This window comes from Nelumbo nucifera, chromosome 4 (assembly GCF_055504915.1).
Source record: "Nelumbo nucifera cultivar China Antique chromosome 4, China Antique-T2T, whole genome shotgun sequence".
Classification (NCBI taxonomy): Eukaryota; Viridiplantae; Streptophyta; class Magnoliopsida; order Proteales; family Nelumbonaceae; genus Nelumbo; species Nelumbo nucifera.
This window is the reverse complement of record NC_142652.1, coordinates 28,291,452-28,313,471: the sequence shown is the minus strand read 5'-3', so window position 1 is coordinate 28,313,471 and position 22,020 is coordinate 28,291,452. Positions and strand designations below refer to the sequence as shown.

The window sequence follows — 22,020 nt, the reverse complement described above, 5'->3', positions numbered from 1 at the left end:
TAATAGTTGCCATTAATGTCATTCATAACTAGAAGACTAGAAATTAAGTTAGGTTGTAACTAGGATAGAGACAACTTAGTTAAGTAGGAACTAAGTAGGTTGTAACTACTAACTAGGAATTAAGTACTACAAATTGGGTCTTCTTATGAACAGCCCTACAAATTAGGTTCAGCTTTTAGACCATTGACAAACAGGCCTCAAAATTGGGGTGGGGTCTCGAGTACATATAAGCTCAACCCGGACCATGTGCCCTTTTAGTTCAACTCCCTACTCTGCATCGTTCATATACCCTTTTTATTTGGCTTTTCCCTTCGGGTGTCATTAGTTATTCAAAAGTTTTATTTATTTTAGTATATAAGTTGGGGACCCGGGATATGCAGCTACTACTAACCTTCTTATAAGCCAGGGCCCAGGGGAAGACTGTACAAGAGACAAAGTAAGTATAAACCCAATAGGGTTTTGGTAAAAAAAAAAAAAAGAAAATCCGGTCAATCGATCTCTCTCTTCAAACATGAACAAAGTATATATATATATAGTCTGTTTTTTTTTTTTTGATAGATAAGTATATATATAGTCTGTAAATAACAATGCTCTAAGCTTTTGGAGAACAACTCAACATTACTTTGTTCAAAACAAGACAGCCTGATTTCATTGATTCTCATCTCATGAAGGCCTCCACTTCCAAACACTCCTCCATCTCCGCCAATAATTCCACCCATTCCTAGCAATATGCAGCAGCCATAGCCCACCTGAATGGAGTTGGTGGTGGTTGCTACTGTGTGATGGGCAATTGGATACCCCAAGTGTTCAAAACTCCTTGGTCCATCAATCCATCATCAACACCTTTTTTGGAACACCTTGAAATGAAAATCTGGGTGTCATTCACAATGCCACCTTTGATAATTTAGCCCAGCAAATACACATACTCCAAGTGTCCTCCATTGCTCCCCCACCAAAGCCCAAAGGTGGCACCACTGTGCCTCGCTTTGTGTTCAAACTTGAAAGAGACTCTTGATTTCACCCACTCAATCTGGAAATTTTCATCTATCTGTATAACTGTAACATCATTAGCACCTCTTTTTACTGTTTACAAGGAAAGCCCATAACCTGACCAACCCCACTAGGCTGGACTGTGGCCCGAGTCTTGGCAATTTGGGCCTTATCTTAGGATGGGCCTGGGGCTGGGGATCCAAGAAAGACTGTGCATTGACAGTTGTGATTCCACTGACCGAGACCTATGGACTCTAGATTCCACTTTACCAAGACGAATTTTGCCCCATCCTTTTTACGAAAGCGAGGTTCAGATTTCAGAGACTGGAGGAGTACATCCATGAACCACCAATCCAGCTCACGCACTACCAGGATTAGATTAATTAAATTTAGGGATCATTCTTAGATCTTAAATTCTTAATGATGTTACAACTAATAACTCTGTTGGGAAAACAAAAACAAACTCCACCTTAGCTTAGGAGTTCCGAAACCCAACCTATCAACTTCCGTTGACTTTCTCCTATTCCCATAAATTTTTCTTTTCTTTCACTGCGTCACGTTACGTTATAGTAAGTATACTGAGTGAAATAGTGAATAACGGTAATAACCGTCGTTCGTCATTAACGGCCGTTACGAAATCGTGACGGCGTTAACGGTCAGCAACCATCCAACGTTAGTCCACGATTGTCACAACCAACTGGGATCGAAGGAACGTACTACCAAAAACTAAAGATATCTCATATCTGACGATTGACGATTGAAGGTTGACCGCTTCTAACGATCCTCTTTTCACTTTTCCCAATCAAATCACCCTCCATCACTACCTACGGACGGTCTTGATCATCTTATCCAATCAATAATCTTTATAGATGGTATCTAGATTATTAGCTATGGTGGGTCCTACCCCTATCTTTTTTTTCTGTAGACCGCACCTAGGGTCCCCATCATGCCTGGTCGCCGTCAAAACGACAAACCTGAATTAGTAGTGTTCCTTCAGTCTCTGTTAATTGCTTCTAGGCGGAAGCTGAGCGAACAATGATCGTCGGCTCGTCGGCTCGTCGGCTCGTCGGCCATCGCCCACCCTCTCTCTCGCTTGCGCACGGAAGCAATAGGATAAGAAGAGGAAAGAGGAATGCTACAACTTTCTGACGTTCAAAGCCTGATATTTCCTTCCCGTAGTGTAGAGTTTTGACACGAAGCTCTCTTCCCCCTTCGACGCGAGTCACTGAGTTTCAATACCTCCCGCTGATCCATAACAGAGATCTAAATATCAACTCACGGTGGCTTTATGAATCCAACTTTTCTGATGCGAAGAAGATGGGCGTTGTCACCTCGTCGATTGCCGCGAAATTTGCCTTCTTCCCTCCTAACCCGCCGTCTTACCATGTGATCGGCGACGAAGCTTGCGGCGGCAGATTGTTCATTCTGGACGCCCCCAGGCGAGATGACGTTGATGTCTTGCAGCTCCGAACCAGACGAGGCAACGAAATCGTGGCCATCTATGTCAAGCATCCCAAGGCTACTATGACTCTCCTGTATTCTCATGGTAACGCGGCTGATTTGGGCCAGATGTTTGAGCTCTTCGTCGAGCTTAGCCTTCGTCTCCGCATCAATCTCATGGGGTAATTTCTATTGTTTTTTGGTTCTTGTGTTGTCTTAGTAAGCTTTAGGTCGGAAAGATTCCATTGTAGCTTCTGGTAAATCCTTATAAAAATTTTGGTTATTCAATGCTCAGATGCAATAGGGTTACTTTTGAAATCTTTAATCCCTCTTGTTCTGTTGTATTATGGTAATTCATAATTTGGAAACTATTTATGGCAAGAAAATGGACTTTAATTTGTGTTATTTGCTATTTAACAAATACGTGTGAATCATATATTGGATCCTTGTGGACTTTTAGGCTGGCGATTTTCTGTCAATATAAACTAGTCCCAATTGTACACTGTAAAGTACATTGGAATGTCCAATTAGTTTTTGAATCCAATGAGTTCAATCATTAGTTTTTATACTGCGATTAACTTTATTTTTCCTGATAACAGTCGGTGGAAATTGATGAACTATGGTAGAAGCAGGTAATTTGCTAAATAAGTTCCGTCAGGTGTATAATTTTAGTTCCAGGAATGGTGGATTTTGGTGGACTATTTCTGCGACAAAGGGGAGACATCTTTGAAGGTTTTCTTTCTATTACTATGGGAGAAAAGGAATCCTATGTGGCAAACGGTTTATATCAACAAGGTGGTCTATGGTTCTACTGATACAAGAGACTGTTGAGTGGAAGCTATACTGAAGGTCTCTTATTATTTTATTGGATTGTTCAGATTATCAGACATTCTCGATCAGTTATCCTTTCATTGACATTTATATATTGTTTTACTTGGCACTGATTTCATTATCTCAAAGAAGAATGATTCTATTAAGCAGAGAGACTGACAGATGGGATCTTTCGGTACACATTGTCACAAGGGAATGGATGTGGCAGCCAGGTTGTTTAGCAAGCTTTGCTTAATAACCTAGGAATCTTCCATGTGGAAACTTAATTTGGATCTCAAAAAGAGTCTCTACATTCCTCCCCTCAACCTCTATTAATGGAAAAAAATTTGGCCTGATATCCATAGTTTTGGATGTTGTTTGGTACTGTGGTGTTTCAAGCTGAAGCTTCTTAGCTTGAATCCTGGTGTTTCAAGATGCACTGGAAATTGGGGAGGCATTTTCGCACAGAACTTGGAGTAAAATGTTTTATTATTGTTTCAAATATGTAGACATCATTAGGTGTCCAGTAGGAAAAATGAAGCAGGAATGCTGTGTCATTTCTTCTAATTCCCCCTATGTGGGAAACCCGATGCAAAATATGGTGTTTCTGTTTCAAGTAGAATCTGCTCTATAGAATGCACTTTTGGAACTTTAAAGTTAAATGATCTATGTGGCGCTGATGTGGCAGTGTTTCAACCTCAGGTGAAAAAGCTACCAAACATGCTCTTGTTAAATAGATACTCCTGAGGGTGATTAGATGTTCACATCAGGTTGGTCAATACAAACAAATCTGAAAAGTTATCTAAATCTAAGAGGTGGTCCAATGTGTACCAAACCCCAGGGAAATATCTTCTTGGGTGACTGACCTGCTAACAGGAATTGAATTGATCCTATGGGTTTAACTCGGGGCCTCAGTCACAAATTTCCTGTTGTTATATGGTGCTTTTGGTAACTTATTGCGAGGATTTTGGTGTTTGGTAATTGGGACAGGGTCCTATTGTACACCTCTGATAGCAACATACCTAAATATGGTTAGTATGTCCATATTGACATGGTATGGTAATGGACACTGGCACCCAATATTGCATGGAAACTCTGGAGTATTACGTTATGAACACTTATAATTGGTATGTATTTTAATAATAATATTGTGAATGCTGAATGTTAGAAGGTTTTATTAAATTTGATAAGAAATAGCTGTTGAGAAAAGGTTCTTGAACTAAATAAATGCAAAATACATGGTATTGGCAGATTCAATACATTGGATGGGTTATTTGTATTTTCTCTTTTCCTGGTTTAAATAAATGGAGTTATTCTCCATTCCCTTTATGTGTATCCATTTTCATATCTAGGAATGTTAGGTGTATACCTTGATCAAGCAAGTTTGTGACATTAAGGCATTTGTTGATATCAACACTTCACCAGGAAGACAAATGGTTTAAGTTATTCCTTCTCAGTTGGGCATAACAAATATTTACACTAGGATGATTAATGCTCATAATGTGGTTTCTTCTTTTAATTATAGATTGCTAATTGTACCAGATAGAGTGTAGCTCCTTGTTAATATTGCCGGTCCAGTTAAAAGGGAGTATTAAATACTATTTAATGTGTTTTCCAGTTTTTCTTTTTTCTGTCTAATATTAATTCTTCCTCTATCAATTATGTGCACTTGACCTTCATTTTAGGATTTCTTGTTACTACTAACAATGTGCCCTTTCTGCTGTTTTGTCATTTAGCGCCACTTATTTATTTGAGTGTTTATAATACCTATATTTTTGTTTGTTCAAGCAGTACATATGCTTAATAGAATGTTATGGATCTAATTGTTACCATATGTATAGATCCTGTGTTTATTTTATGTGACATTCTTATTTTAGAAACTTTGCAATTTTTCTTTGTAATGTTATTACAACATGTCCAAACCTCACACACATGATATATGATATATCTTCTTGTTTGATCATGGATGTTCTGTTATGTGAAAAAGTTATTATTAAATCAATTTTATCATTTCAAATATGTTACTCTTGTCCTTTACCTCTAGTAACTGGTTTTTGCAGATATGACTACTCTGGCTATGGACAATCAAGTGGCAAGGTTAGATGCTTGGAACTCCTTTCCTAGTTCATATAAAATATGGTTTTGTTTGGTCATGTTTAATCTAGTAGTTCCTCTTTCTTATCTAGATATCTGGTCTTTAAATCACTTAGAATGAGATTATGAGAATGCATTTTCTGTTCTCACAATGCTTCGACCCTTCTCTTAGTATAACTTTCATTTTTGTCCTTTTTGAAACAGCCCACTGAATCTAATACATATGCAGACATAGAGGCAGCCCATAAATGCCTTAAGGAGCAGTATGGGGTAAAAGATGAAGATTTAATATTATATGGCCAGTCAGTTGGAAGTGGCCCAACTCTTGATCTTGCTTCACGTTTACCGAACTTGAGAGCTGTTGTTCTTCATAGTCCTATTCTCTCTGGTTTGCGAGTTTTGTACCCTGTAAAGCGGACATACTGGTTTGACATTTACAAGGTAATATCACATCTTCAATTTTGTCTAGCATGCCCCTTTTGTGTTAAATGGAAACTGACTCCCTTTTTTCTCCCAGAATATTGACAAAGTTGGCATGGTGAACTGTCCAGTTCTAGTAATTCATGTGAGTGGTTTTACTTATGACTATTTACATCTTTGACCTCCTTGTCTTGGTTTTTGTTCATCTCCTTGGTTGGCTTGTTGTCTTATTTCAGCATTTCTCAATCACTAAGCAATTCTGAACTTTTTATTTCTACTTTTTTTTGTTGGTATTGACTACTTTCTTTACAAACCATTCTATTCAAAAGCGTATGTAATTTCATCATAAATGAATGATTCTAGAATTTTCTGAGATGCAAATGTGAAAATTAACTTGTGCAGTAACATATGGAGGCTCAAAATGAATTAATATAAGTAAAGGGATGATACAATTAATGATCGATATGGCACTGAACAGAACTGAATGGCGAAATGGGATTATGTAGCTGAAGCTGACCCCATTTAGTTGGGACAAGGCTGGATGATAATGAAAAGTATCATACAAACTTTATAAGTAAATAGTTCAAGAAACTTGTGAAAAATAATTTAATACTGACCAAGATGCAGTGGAGTAAATAGAGTTTATTTAACATGAATATCAGTTATGCACTTATGCCTATGACACATGTTAGGCACAACTATAAACTCTGATACCGCTTATTGTGCAGAAACAGGTTCAAGGATTTGATGATAACACCATGATGAGAGAAACATAATAGAAAGTCACAACCACAAGAAGATAATTTGTGGTTTGGAAAAATTATACTGGATATTTCTATTGGTGAGGCCAAACAGAAAAATCTACTGATGGCAATGAGAAGATTACAGGAAAAATCCAAATCCAAAATCCAAGGAGCAGCCTCTGAACTAAACCAAGAACCCTGTACAAATATTAATAAACATGTTGGGTTGCCAGAGGCCTTAAGCCCTTAACTCTAAATCAACCTGAAGTTAAGTTGGATTCATATTTTTCAATCCTAACCCCAACGCAACCCTTTTAGTCTAGGTTCCCAAGTTACATCCTTAATGGTTGAGTTGAAGTTAATAGTTATGTGAAAGACATTTTTTGTGTATTTTGTTTTTGTTTTGGTTGACTTTGTGATTTATGGCAAGTATTTTAGGCAAGTTGTCTAGATGGTACCTAGGTGGCTGTAATTCTAGGTACTTTATTGTTGGATTGATTTCAAGGGGATAAATATGGTCCATTTCTTGGTGCAATGGTAAAATCTTGGGTGACAAGCGTGATAACATATGGGTTTGAGTCTGGGAGCATCCACTTATTGCAAAAAATGCCAAATTCCAAAGGTTTGGTTTGTATCCACCACCCCTTTCAATACCCCAAACAGCTGAGACCAACATTGGGTAATGGCCTTCTACTTAGGCAATCAAAACTTAATTTTATTTATTAAATTTATAAAAGTGTCTCCCATAAATTACTGAAGCTTCTCATTGAATTTCATTGTGGATGTATTGAAGGGTTTGTTAATTTAATCATGTATGATTGGTTTCATGTACTTTGGATTTACTACTATTATCAAATTATATCTTCATGTTCCCAGGTTAATAACACTAAGAAATTTGTGTAAGAAAAGCCCATCATAGATTAAATGAGTCAATTCCATTAAATTGAGTAAAATAGTAAACATCTTTCAAAGTAGTAAAATGATGTATATTAGTAAATATTTTTAAGAGAGTAGAATAGGGCAAATTGATAAAAGAATTTACTTAATGTGGCAGTAAAGAGAAGGATTTGGTGTGTAAATTGGACCTAGAAAAAGGCCTATGATCTAGTGGACCGGAAGCTTCTGATAGAAATCCTAGAGGCTTGGGCTTGGAGCTAGGTGGAGGTTGTGGATTGAAGGTTGTATTAGCTTAGTTCACTATTCATTCTTATTAATGGGGTAGAAAAAATATTTCTTCCCGGATCAGAGAGGAATAAGACAAGGGGACCCTTTGTCCTCCTTCCTTTTCACCCTACTGGTAGAGGTTTTAAGTAGAATGATTTTGGATGCGAATGTACATGGATTGTTTAGGGGTTGGAAGATTGGTAGAAATTAAGCAGTTGTACCCCATCTTCAATTTGTCGATGACAATTCTGTTTTGTGAGGATGTAGACTTAGAATTGGTGAGAAATTTGAAGTTATTGATTGATAGCTCAGTGGGAATCTCAACTTTGAGGATCAATTGGAATAAAAATGGAATTGTTGGAATTAACTTGGAAGAAGGGGAACTTTGAGATTAGCAGAGGTGTTGGGATGTGAGATAAGGAATTGGCCTGTAACCTACCCAGGTTTACCTTTGGGGGGAACCCAAGGTTTGTTAGTTCTAGAAGCCGGTGGTGGAATGGTTTGCAAAGAAACTAGCCCTCTAGAAAAGGAATTATATTTCTTTAGGAGGAAGAATCACCTTTATCAGAGCTAGGTTAGCAAATATACCTGTTTACTTCCTTTCCACCTTCCACATCCTGACTAGGGTAGCAAGACAATTAGAGAAATATATGGGGGACTTTCTATGGGAACTGGGAGAGAAAAAAAGGACCATTTGGTTAAATGGGAACGGGTTAGTAAACCAAAAGAGAAATGGGGCCTGGGATTAGGAAACATTGCTCTTAGAAACACCACTTTATTGGGAAAATGGTTGTGGAGCTTTCCTTTTGAAAGAGACAGATTGTGGCACAAGGTAATAATAGTAAGCATTCATGGTCTGGAGGGTAATGGCTTATGCTAAAATTACTCCTCACTCAACTTCAGCTTCTCCTTGGAAAGTAATTCATGAGGTATATCCTTCTTTTCGTAGTTTAATTTGGTATGATGTGGGAAGGGGTGACAAAATCCTTTTCTAGGAAGATCTTCGGATAGGGGAAACACCACTAAAAGATCAATTTCCTGAACTTTTTTCCCTCTCTAACCTCAAGGGTGAAATTGTGTCTAGAATGGGAACACCCTCTCCTTTAGGTTTCAATTGAACCTTGGTTTCAGAAGAGGCCTAAGAGAAAGTGAGTGTACTTCTTTGATTGGCATACTAAACATTTTGGAGTCAGTTTTCCTAGACCCAAACTTGGAAGATTCTAGAATATGAGTAATCTCTCCAAATGGACTCTTCACTTGTTCCTCCTTTTTCAAGCATCTTGCTTTACCTAGTTCTCAAGGGGTGGACTTTCCGGTGAAAGAAATTTGGAGTAAGCCTGTACCACCAAAAATTCAAGCTTTCTACTAGGAAATTTTCCTTGGAAAGGTAAATACATGTGATGTGCTGTAGAAAAGGAGGCCCTCTTCTTGCCTTTCTCCTCAATCCTCATATCTGCTTTTTATGTAGGGGTAGTGGAGAGACCCTCTCCATTTACTAATCTCCTGTTCCTTTGTATTTCATATTTGAGAATTTTTCAGTTCTCTTTTTGGATGCAGGTGGGACCCCCCTCAAGATGTGGTGGACATCTTCAACCCAAACTTCTTGAGGCAACCAAAGAAAAGAGGGAGAACAATGTGGAGAGCTACTAAGGCAGCAGTTACTTGGGTGGTGCGGGAAAAGAGGAATAGCAAAATATTTGATAGAAAAAGTAGGACATTGGAGGAGGTAATAGATAGTATAAAAGTGAAGGTTGCACTATGGGTTAAAACACTGGACTGCTTTCAAAATTTCTGTTACTGACATTCTAAGGGCATGGAAGGAGGTAGTACAGTCTTCTAGAGAAAAAGAAAGAATAAGTGGAATGGGAACCCCTAGAAAGCAGAAAAGTGAAACTACTTTGATGGGAGCTCCTTGGATAAACCCAAGCATGGCAGGAATAGGTGGAACAATCAGAAATTTAGAGAGCAGGATCCTGGAATTATATTCAAGGCCAATTGGTACTGCAAACTCCTTGAAGGCTGAACTATTCGCATTGTTGCAGGGTTTTCAGTTGGCAAAGCCACTAGGCTTTAGATAGGTGGAGGTGGAGGGGGATTCAAAAGTAATTATCACATGGGTGAGATGTAATAGACATATCCCATGGACTCTCAAACATGTCTCCAGAGAAGTTGAAAGGATTTAAATGCTGAATTCAAGTGGATAAGGAGTGCTAATGGGTTAGCTGACTCCCTAGCTAAACAAGGGGCTGGAAGGCAGCATTTAATCGGGCTTCTTTGTAATCTAGTTTATGATATTTGGGATGACATTCTTGTCAAAACAATAAATTTATGCCCAAGGAAAGGAACAACAAATCCCACTACTAAGAATTGAGATGAAAGAGAGAGATGATGAGATTTAGAGAACCATGGGGATAAGCATACTTGCTGTTCCTCTACCTTATTTTCATCGTACTTCTTTCTCAGTTCTTCATCATAACTTACAATTCGAGCAAGAAAATAAAGCCTTAGTTTCTTCCTTCAAAAGATGGGGTTATAATTTGCTTGGTGACCCTACTTATCAAAAAAAAAAAAAGCTTGATGACCCTATTATGAATTGTTTCCCTTTTTGTCTAAATAAAAAGGGAGTTACTTATTAATTACCAATTTACCATATGAAAATACTAATTTACCTTTTGTTTCTTCAACTATATGCTTCATTATAGACCTCTTAAGGATATTTACTAGTTTACCCCATTTTACCATTGGAATAATGTGGATACTTGTGGAAAGAATATGGCACTAGCAGACTCCAAAACTTTGGAAAAATAGAATTCTGAGGCTTAATGGGTGTCCTTTATTTTTAAATTTTTATTTTAATAACATGTTTTTGTTTTGTATGAGTAATAAACTTGTAGTTAGGAAAGAAAACAAATTAATTTTAAAGCATAAGTTAATGCAAAAAACTCTAAACAATTAATTGTATTAAATTATCAAGTGTTCCTAATGTACAGTTCAATATCAAATTTTTTCATCAGAGTAGAAGATTCTTCAATCACATATTGTATATTCAAGCATAAATTGTCATGTTTGTTAGATGTCCACACTGCTTGACGTGGTGAATCTGGTGATATGGGAATGGTTAGGGAAATTTGTCAAATAGGTGGTTTGGTATCAGTGGGTAGTGACTACTTTCAAAAGTAAAGAACTTTGAAGAGAATTTGGTGAATGTTAGGCTTTATAGGTTAAGGTTTTGTGTAGGAAAGGTATGTACAAGTTTGTGGAAAGAATATAGATGATAATTTAGGGTTGGAAGTTCAAGGAATGGGTTTAAGAGAAGAAAACAAGGTAAAAATTCTTCGTTATGCAAAAATATCTAGAGAAAGAGAATAAGAAATTTCATGAGTAGAGAAATAGGTAGAATTTTCACAATGGCACAAAAGGAATGTTTGGGGTCAAAGTTAAAGATAATGGCCAGGTTAGGTGGGGATTTCATAACCAGAAACTAGGATTTGTAGATATAGTGATTTCTAGGAGAACTATCTCTTTCTCCAGAAAAGCAAGAAACTTAGGCTGTGTTTGGTTTGAAGGAAAAAGTAAGGAAAGGAAGGGAAAGGTAGGGAAACCTATATAAGATTTGTAAAGCTTTCCCTTCCTTTCCATTCCTTTCCTTACCTTTTCCTTCAAACCAAACATAGTCTTAGGTTTTGTATAAGTGGAACTAAGAACTTAATAAAGATCAATTGACCATTCATCCTTAAATAAATAGGTTGCTATTCCCAGGCTGTTGATGGCTTTTCAAAAGCTGAAACAGAAAAGCAAAAGAGGATGGGGTAGATAAAACCCTAAAAGCTTTCTAGGATTTTTCTAATAATCACTGAGAGGTTTAAGAATCACTTATCGGGTCTGGTTGCATCACAAGAGCAAGACCAAGCAAGAGAGTTATTTGACCATAAATTAAAGAACAATTTATAGGTGAAAGACGGTACCATGGAATATTGTTTCCTGTAATTACAATAATGTTATTGGACCTTAGAAATAAGAGAAAAATGCCTGTAACGATTATTTAGTATTTACTGAACCTAGTATTATGAAATTTGAAACTTAACGAAATAATGACTAGACAAATGACTTCTAATGACTGAAACTCACTGCCAATATATTGAAATAACAGCAATACATTTTGTTCCCATAAATTAAAGAAAACAAAGTAAACAAAACTATGACACTGTGACACTTATCATCTATGCCTTTAACTTTCCGAAGATTTGTAAAGAGACTTTATGATCCCACTACATAGGCATGAATCTATTTTGAAGAGTCCATGTAAGACTGAGTTTCATTAGGATTGATGGTTGCTAGTATTATAGATGGTAAACTCAAGAAAACTAAAATAAAAGCTTTGCATGTTCAAATCTTTGATAGTTTACTTCTCAATGTCCATGTCATGGATTTTGAGAAATGAAGGGTCATTTCATGTTTCCTCTACATGGGGTCGGCTGTATGAATCTTGTTTCACCAATCTGTTCTATTTAAAGCCATATCCACTGTTAAATTATTATTTATTAGTTCTCAAAATCATTTCTTACTACTTCTACCCCTAGCTCTTTTAGACCCTTCCACTTGTAACAGATCACTTCTAACTGGAGCTGTTGGTGGTCTTTTAACAAATCATTTCTTACTACTACCCATGTTTCCTCTATCAGTTTCAGAGTTTCCGTATTTGGACATCTTAGGTTTGGAGGGACTTGAGTACTGATAAACTCATAGATGTTGTGGACCAGGAATCCTAGCTAGAACTTAGTGGCAGAGTAGGATTTGCTTAATAGTGGGATAAGGCTTTATTATTTCTATGCATGAATACATTTCTTAAACTATTCATATATATAACATAACAAATGTTAATGTAGCATTAATAGAGGGTTGATATTTTCAACCCAGCCTACCAGGCTACAAAGCAGTCTGGGATGGTTTAAATGCAGGGCCAGGTTAATCTGGGTTATTATGGTTGATTGTATGGCCTAGCACTGTTGAGATTTCTATCCCTTATGTCTCTTGTTTGTATGGCCTAGCACTGGTTGATTGATAACCTGTGCACAAGCATGACTTGTTTCAGAAGTAAGAAATAATTTAGAAACTCCTTTATTGAGATACACAGAAATATCAAACAAGATCAAGAGACAAAAACTTCTCAAAAAAAAACTTCTTTATTGGTTCTGTAATGTGCCTTGATCCCCATAGGGCGATGTGCTATACGCCAGATCTGTAATTAGTGGGTAAGTTGGTGTTAGTTGGGACTTTAAGGTAGGAAAACTGCAGGATGCATGCCAGGTCCTCTGAATGCTCTTTGGGAGTTATGCTGTTTGACCATCTCAACTATTGAGTCATTGGAAGAAACAGTTTACAAAGTGCACAATTTCAAAGTGCAAACAGGAAGTAGGAATTTGGGAAATTTGAATGGAAAAAAAATTAAAATGAGATAAATAACTGATACAAGCTGAAATAAACTTGATATATTGCCCTTTAGTTATTCTATTTACTTTTCATGTTTTTCTTTTTTTTTTCTTGCTTTTAAATTCCAATGCATCTGAAGTATCAAATATATAAAAAAATATCAAATGTTCTTTCAATGGTTTGTGACGTTTGTCAAAATCACAGAAAATTCCCTGAAGATGTTACAACAATATCAATGGATAGTAGGCATGCTCATGAATTTGTCTTGTTAGCATAGGGGTATTTCTGTCTTTTTACCTAGACTAATGTTGCTGATCTGTAATGTTGTGTTGGAACCAGTGCTCCTAACTTAAATAAGGGCACACATGTCTTTTCAATCAGTTTTAATAATATAAGTTTTGTCTGGCCGACTGGGAGAATGTTATGTTGACACTTCCAGTTTGAACCAGAATTTCCCCTTCTCTCTTTCTCTCTTTCTTCCACCTTTCTACCTAACCGATCTCAGACAGATAGAATTCTAAGGCAGGCCGAGTCATAACATGGTATCAGAGCTGATTGAATCTGCCTAGATTTCTGTCTGCCTAGATTTCTATTCTCTGCGCACCCTATCTAGGGTTTCTCCTTTTTTTTTCTGCATTCGACTAGAGATAAGGGAAAGGGCTGAAAAGGAGTGATTGCCCTCTTTCCTTGGAGGTTTCTATGCCTCTAGTCAGGTCGTGTGTGGTCGGTTGCTGTGGTTTCTAAGATCGCCCTCCCCTAATCGATGAAGAATAGAGGGCCAATCTGTGTGGTGCAGTGGCTGTCGTGTGTGGACTGATTTCTTGCTCGTGTGGTTGTTACTTCAGTTATAAGGTAAGAGATCTCAGTGCATGATATCTGTTATGGATCAAATAGGAAGTATGTTTCAGACCATATGCTAGGGTTTCAGACAGTAATGTGCTAGGGTTTATGCTGGTTTTTGTGTATTTCGAAGGAAGAGTTATAATCATATAGTGGTGAGATTTCAGGTAGTCGTAGGAGTAGGGTTTGTGGTGTAATGAGCATACTTTTCAGCAACAACAAGTGCTGAAACCAGTGTGACAGGTGTGATCTAGTTGTGTGCAGTGTGCAGAATTCAGTGGTAATAGAATTCAGCAAGTGTGCAGAATCGGTGATAACAGTGATTGTAAACCTAGTGTGATGGTGCCTACAGACTACCTGAATGTTCAGATGACCTCCATTAAACTAAATGGAGAGAATTATGTGCCTTGGGCTAAATCCATCGAAGTCTTTCTGAAGGCAAAGAAGAAGGTAAAACACATAAGAGAGGAGAAACCCTCCACTGACTCTCACGAGTATGAAGACTGGGAGCAAGAGGATGCTCAGATCATCACATGGTTGTGGAATAGTATGGAACCCAGGATTAGTGTAAACTTCATGTTTCTTGACACTGCCAAAGATGTGTGGGACCATGCGAAGAAATTGTATTCGGGTCAGGACAATACAACCAGAGTGTATCAGCTGTATCAAGAGTACTTTAACCTGCAACAGGGCAATCAGAGTCTTGAGGAGTACTATGCCAACATGAGAAACATACATAATGAGTTGAATGTTTATCGCCCTCTCACTTCTGATGTCAAGATTCAGCAGCAACAGAGAGAACAGCTTGATGTGACTAGATTTTTGGTGGGATTGAAGTCTGAATATGAACCAGTACGGGCTCAGATATTAGGAGGATCAACTCTTCCCTCCTTGGAAGAGGTGTTTGCTCGGCTCCGGAGGATTTCTATCGGATCTACTGAGAACTCTAATATCTCAGATAGATCTGCCTTTGCTGTATCGAGAGGTGTTACCATCCTAGTTCTCGACGGTCCTTTGTGTGTGCTGATGTCACCTTCTTTGAGTCTACTCTGTTCTTTTTGGGGTCCGGTGATGCTTCTTCCTCCTCATCACCTCCTTCTCTTCCACTTTCCATTGTTGACCCTCTTCCCTTGGTTCCAGCCGTGACCAAACCATTGCCTCCGGTGCCACCACCTGTTGAACGCCCACCTATCCGTCATGTGTATACACATCGCCCACGCGTACCAGCTACTACTCCTCCGGCTACATCTCCGTCGACGGATCTGGCACCAGACTCGCACTTAGCATCTGAGCTTGACCTTCCCATTGCTTTGCGGAAAGGTAAACGCACTTGCACCCTTCATCCTATTTTTAATTATGTTTCACTTACTCACCTTTCCGCTTTCCATCACCAGTTTGTCACCTTGTTATCATCAGTTGTTGTCCCTAAGGATGTCCAGGAAGCCCTTGCCTCTCCAGGGTGGTGCTGAGCCATGGAAGAAGAACTCTCTGCCCTTCATCATAATCATACTTGGGACCTCACTGCTCTTCCTCCTGGGAAGCAAGCTGTTGGTTGTAAATGGGTTTATACGGTTAAGTATCTGCTTGATGGTAGTGTTGAACGCCTGAAAGCGCGATTGGTTGCAAAAGGGTACTCCCAAACCTATGGTATTGACTACACAGAGACCTTCTCACCGGTTGCTAAGATAGGGTCAGTTCGTGCTGTGATCTCTCTTGCAGCCATGTATGAGTGGTCACTATATCAGCTTGATATCAAGAATACCTTTTTGCATGGTAACTTACTCAAGGAGGTTTACATGGAGCAACCTCCAGGGTTTGTTGCTCAGGGGGAGGATGGTAAGGTGTGCAGACTAAGGAAGGCTATATATGGGCTTAAACAGTCTCCTCGAGCATGGTTTGGTAGGTTCAGTGAGGTGGTAAAGAAGTTTGGAATGAAACAGTGCAAAGTTGACCATTCTGTATTTAGTCATGACTCTCCGGGAGGGAAAATACTGTTGGTGGTGTATGTAGATGATATTGTTATTATTGGAAATGATAACATGGGTATTGATAGGCTGAAGACTTATTTGCAGGATCACTTTTAGACAAAGGATCTTGGTAAGCTGAAATACTTCTTGGGGATAGAGGTAGCAAGATCCAAGTATGGTATTAACCTGTGCCAGAGAAAATATGTGCTTGATTTGCTGGAAGAAACATGCTTGTTGGGTGCCAAACCAGCTTAAACACCCATGGACACAAATACCAAGCTAAGCAGTGATATGGGTGAAGTGTTTGAAGACCCTGGCAGATACCGACGACTTGTGGGCAAACTGAACTACCTAACCATTACTAGACCAGGCATTTCATTTGCGGTTAGTGTGGTAAGCCAGTTCATGCAAAAACCTCTGATTCCTCATTGGAATGTAGTTCTGAGAATTGTGAAGTATCTAAAAGGGGCTCTGGGTCGCGGTCTGATATACAAGAGTGGCGGAAAATTTGAAATAGAAGGGTATTCTGATGCTGACTGGGCCGGTTCTATGTCTGATAGGCGGTCTACTACAAGCTATTGCACTTTCCTGGGAGGTAACCTGGTGACATGGAAAAGTAAGAAGCAGACGGTTGTGGCAAGAAGCAGTGCAGAAGCAGAATATAGGGCTATGGCGCACACCTCTTGTGAATTAGTGTGGCTAAGGAACCTTCTACAGGAAGTAGGGTACAACATCAACACTCCAATGAAGCTCTATTGTGATAATCAGGCTGTAGTTCTTATTTCCTCTAATCCGGTGTTTCATGAAAGAACCAAGCACATTGAAGTTGACTGCCACTTTGTAAGGGAGAAGGTGCTGAATGGAGAACTAGACACTACACATGTTAATATAGGAAATCAGTGGGCTGACTTATTTACAAAAGGCTTGAGTCGGGGAAGAGTGGACTACATATGTAACAAGCTGGGAGTATATGATATATACTCACCAGCTTGAGGGGGAGTGTTAGCGTAGGGGTATTTCTGTCTTTTTACCTAGATTAATGTTGCTGATCTGTAATGTTGTGTTGGAACCAGTGCTCCTAACTTAAATAAGGGCACATATGTCTTTTCAATCATTTTTAATAATATAAGTTTTGTCTGGCCGACTGGGAGAATGTTATGTTGACACTTCCAGTTCGAACCAGAATTTCCCCTTCTCTCTTTCTCTCTTTCTTCCACCTTTCTACCTCTTTCTACCTAACCGATCTCAGACAGATAGAATTCTAAGGCAGGCTGAGTCATAACATGTCTCATACAATAAAATGAAATATAGGGCTATCTTTCCACTTGGTACAAAATCTTTGTGTTCCTGTCAATACCACAACCGAGGATGACTAGTGATCAGGTGCATTGTTTATCTATATCTGAGATGAGAATGCATTAGCAAAGTGGAGCCACAGTGGTGTATTTTTTGTTTTATTTTAACTTCTTTTGTGTCCTGCTTTTGCCAATAAATTTATCTTAGGCTCTCTTTGTTTGCAATGCAAATCTGAACTGGATACAAATTTTTCACCCGATTCAGTTCTGCATTTTTTTTTTTGTAACCATGATTTGTATTCCTACCTGATACAAAATGTGTACTTTTGTCTCATTTGTACTCACTAACAGTGCAAATTTTGCATCCCAAAAAACCAATACAAATCAAACCACATTCCTCCTACATCAATTCTCTCTCATATAAAGTAGGGACCACATCATCTTGCTTCTTACCTTGCTCCAAACAAATAAACCTCCCATCTCTGTTCTCTTTCAAACAGTTTGGGACCACATCATTTTAATTCCTATTTTACTTCTCCCAAACAAATAAAACAAAACAAAGTCAAATATAAAGCAAAAGTAAACTAGAATTTACACTGTGCCTATTTGTACTCTCATTCATTTTTACCAATGCAAATGTGCAAACAAACTGAGCCTTAGTTACAGATAATAAAACCATGCTTAGAAATCAAAGAAGCAAGTTAAAGTACTATAAGATAGAAAACCCAACAAAACATAACAGGCAACCCATGCCTTGCAACGGACAACTCAAGAATCTAAAACCCATTCTTGATGGACAATTTTTTTGGCATTGGAGTTAGAAACTGCAGATGATTTATTCCTAAACTGCATAGCATAGAGAGCTTCCTTTTTCTCTCATGATAGTCTCTTCACATAGAGACAAAAAATATAGATCTGCATAGCATTTTGTTTGTGTTTTGCATTCTTTTGTATAGATTCCCACCACACATTGGGGACTACTAAGCCATACTGCAAATCCTCTGCTACACTTTTAATTTAATACAGGACTTACTATTTACTGAAGATCAACACCTTTTGGCAAATGGAAAATGACCCCCTCTGCCCAGCAAACAATCTAGCCTCTCTTATCAGTTAATGCATTGCCAATGTGTTGAGATGTTCACCCTGCTACAATGATCTAGCCTCTCTTATGTGATGTTGCAGCTGCCCAGCAAACAATCCGGAATCCATTTGAATCTCGTTTAATGTTTAATTGCTAATGCATCTTTTCTAATAGTCATCCCCTCACCAATCAGACCAGTGTAAACAATAAGAACCCTTCTAAATGCTACCCAAATCCATGATTGTCCAGGATTCCCCAAGGAACTGAAATCAAAATTTATCTTTGGGAAGAAGAAGACAAGGACCGATGCAATAGCTGTCTATAAAAAGAAAGTTTAGAAACATTAAACTAGTCTCTTATGTGATACTCGTGGTTATTATATGTCTATAATATTTGAACATGCATTAGTTTTATCTTTAAAATATTTGTTGAACAAACCTAATGATAGTATTTTCGATTCATCTAGGGTACAGCAGATGAAGTTGTTGATTTCTCCCATGGAAAGCAGCTTTGGGAGCTTTGCAAGGAAAAATATGAACCTCTTTGGCTTAATGGTGGTGGCCATTGCAATCTTGAACTTTATCCCGAGTACATTAAACACCTGAAGAAATTTGTGTTGACTATTGGTAAAAGGACAACAACAAATGGTCCTAAAAAAACAAGGACCGACTCAGGAGATCAGAGTAAACCAGTTGAAAGTGGAACTTCAGATGGATTTGAAGTAGGTTGTGACCATTCTGAAATCTCTAGAAACAGCTTAGATAGTCAACTTGTGAATTGTAAGAAGTCAAAAAAGCAAGAAAAATCACGGATGAGTGCTGACCGTGTTGACAGGTGTAGAAGAAAGAGCTTGATATGGTGATTGGCTACTATGTGCATCTCAAATAAATTATGAGCCTCAGCTCCATGAAAAGGTATTCATTGTTTTGTTTTCATATTCTGTTACAACGCACAAAACTCTTTCGAAATGATCAATTGAATCATAATTATGATTTTACATTTCAATAGCCATCAATTTGGTAAAATGATTGTCAAAGATCAGGATGGCAACTTCATTATGTATACATAACTATGTTACGTTTAGTATTTGTATTTATGTGAAGTTATAGATCATATCAGGTTACCTCTCCCTTTGGTCTGGCAGCAACTTCTAATCAGTAGTTGTCATGGGATAGGGATTTCAATGGGGGTAGGTTAATTAGGTGACCTGCCCCACGCTGCCCCTACTCTGTCGGGTTTAGTATACCTCTAGTTGGATTTGGCTTGTGCTCATGTTATGATAAATGTCATACTTAGATTGCCATTCCATGAATATTTCAAATTCTTCTAAATAGATTGCAAGTATTGTTGTCATTTTCTCTATTATATCATTTTATTCCTTGATTAAAACAGTATTGCCAGTTGTGCTAATAATAAAAATTATTTTATATTTAATATTTTCACATTATATCTCACTCTGCCTTCTCTGCTTCATGCCTTGACAAACCCTGGTCCACTCTATTCACAGGGGTGGGGCAGGTTTGAGTTGGGGATCAGTCAAGTGAGGCTGTATTCAGGCTTAGCCAAACCCAAACCAAATCTGACCCATTGATATCTCTATCAGAGAGGCACTGCTGATATTAGGAACAAAAAGTGAAGTTACCATCTGTCATATGATGCATCTTTTGATAAAACTTGGAAGTGAGGCCAAGTTTCACCGAACGAAAGCTACTGAACTTAAAAATGAAAGGAAAAAAAAATGCATCAAATGGGTGGTAGGTAAAAAACTCTAGTAGCATCTGAATTTGGAGCATCTGCTGGAGAGTGGGGTAATAATTCGGTCATTGCATTTGTTCTGTAATTACTGGGAGTAAGGATTTGGCACACAGTACCATAAGAATTTCACATACCTTCATGCTTGAAATGGTCATCACCTTTAAATTGTATCCCACTGCATTATGCATATCTTTATGGGCCTTCTCTTCTAGATCTTTGAACTTGCTAGATGCTGCACTGCTGTACTCCTTAAATAATGTTAAGAAAATTAAAGAAATAAAAGAAATAAAACCAGTATCCTTTTTGGTCGTGTCTTCCTCAATGAAGGCATTTATTTCAGAAACAATTCCTCATTCGTGTGGATTTTTGTAGTTGATCTCTTATATATGTTGACCTAGTAAATGGTAAGTAAATTTTTTGGTAATCAAATGGTAAGTAATTAGATCACATTTTTCAGCTAACGGGCTCTTGCATTAATCAGTAAGGGGCTTCTGCTGCTGGCAAGAAAAATTACTAAAAGCATGAGATCCCCTATTAAATGGTTCTTTGCTGGCCATAAAGCCGCAGTCTGGTTGAGAGAAGCTTTGGAAAGAAATTGCTGTCACATGGGAGGGCTATTGTTCTCAATTCTTCTACTTTCAAAGTGATCTTTAGTGACTGGTTGGTTGATCATGTGAAGGAGGATCCTCTTATGATCCATTCTTTATCTTACCTTAAACTTTGAATCAGATAATTTTGTGTAGAGGCAGAAGCTTGACTGAAATCTTGGAACAACTTTGGTTCCATTTGTGTGAATTATCTGTTTGAAGAAGATTTTCTGCTACTAGCTGCATATTGTTTCAATTCCATGTGTGCATAGTTCCGCAATGCTGTGACCAGACTTGGTGAACATACAGTTGCTAAGATTCCAAGTCTCTACAGACTACAGTCTGGCTTTGAGCAGAATCAGCTTTATTATCGTGGCGATTGGGCCCCTGGCACTTGATAGTCACTTATCTAAGGACCTCCTGGATCAAGGCTAATAGGCTCAAGAGCCACCAGGTCGACCATGCTCTATATAAAGAGAAAAGAACAGCTAATAGCTTCAGCAATCATTAATGAATATCATAAATTAAGATATTCACATTAGGAGCAACTAATTAAGATATTTAAATCTAAATGCCGTGGCTTCAACGATTCCTCAAATTGATATTTCGATCATTCAATGTGAAAGAGCCCTCCTTAAGTAAGTGGGTTCAGAAATTTTCTGCAAAAAAAAAAAAAAAGACTAGAATTGAAGTCATTGCTAAGCTCTGAGAAAGTAGGCAATGAATACCTCCAAATTTGTTGGGAAAAAGAAGCGCGGTGGAAAGGATGGGTCTCCTAATGGATTCCAGATGCATTTTTCTATTCAAGCGTGAATCGGGTTCTTATTCTTTTCGTTAGCTATTGTTTAGACTTTTGTGGTGGTTAACGTAGATATTTTGTTATATCCGCCTGATTTCTGTCTCTTACTTGTAAAGTTTATAGATGATTATCCCAAAGTATGCGTGTATTCAACGGTGCACTTTGTTTGCTTAGTTAATGCATGGCTGGCCGGGACCAATCCTGTTTACCAACCGTCCAAATAAGAAGAAAAGAGATTTAGATTAGAGACTTTGAGGCTTCAATTTTATGCCCTGTCTCAGTTGAAGTGGCTGAACTGAATGACTTGTTTTGTCTTTAGCGGATAAGTTAATTAAATTTTTAATTTTCAGCCATTAAGCAGCTCAGTTCACAACCCCATTAGCAACTTATTCATTGAATGACAACGTGCCTATCAAAAAAAAAAAAAAAAGAAAAGGGAAAAATAAACAATAACCTATTCAGTGCAGCGACTTCCCATGTGGCGAGATTGAGGTTCTGTATTATTAAGAGACTTTGGTTCAAGGGCCACCTACTCGGCTCTCTTGCCCAGTCTGTCCCACTGTTTGGAGTTGGCTTCCGTTGGGGCAATGCCTGCTCGAGCA

At 38.1% G+C, this 22,020-nt stretch overlaps 1 protein-coding gene across 9 annotated transcripts; it reads left to right on the top strand.

Annotated features, from left to right (window-relative positions):
• The first annotated feature begins 1,971 nt into the window (after positions 1-1,971).
• Positions 1,972-20,875, top strand: LOC104613281 (uncharacterized). Of its 9 annotated transcripts, none has more exons than XR_016085842.1 (7): positions 1,972-2,612; positions 5,301-5,337; positions 5,539-5,775; positions 5,852-5,899; positions 18,744-18,998; positions 19,112-19,191; positions 20,514-20,875. XR_016085842.1 is itself a non-coding variant. In XM_010281032.3 (6 exons), the coding sequence occupies exons 1-6, from the start codon at positions 2,308-2,310 to the stop codon at positions 19,115-19,117; spliced, it is 888 nt and encodes a 295-aa protein (XP_010279334.1). In that variant the 5' UTR covers positions 1,972-2,307; the 3' UTR covers positions 19,118-19,400. The 9 variants fall into 9 exon arrangements, 3 of the variants coding, with proteins under 3 accessions (XP_010279334.1, XP_010279333.1, XP_010279331.1); XR_016085841.1 differs by having other exon boundaries at positions 20,490-20,875; XR_737934.3 differs by having other exon boundaries at positions 18,744-19,002.
• The last annotated feature ends 1,145 nt before the right edge of the window (positions 20,876-22,020 follow it).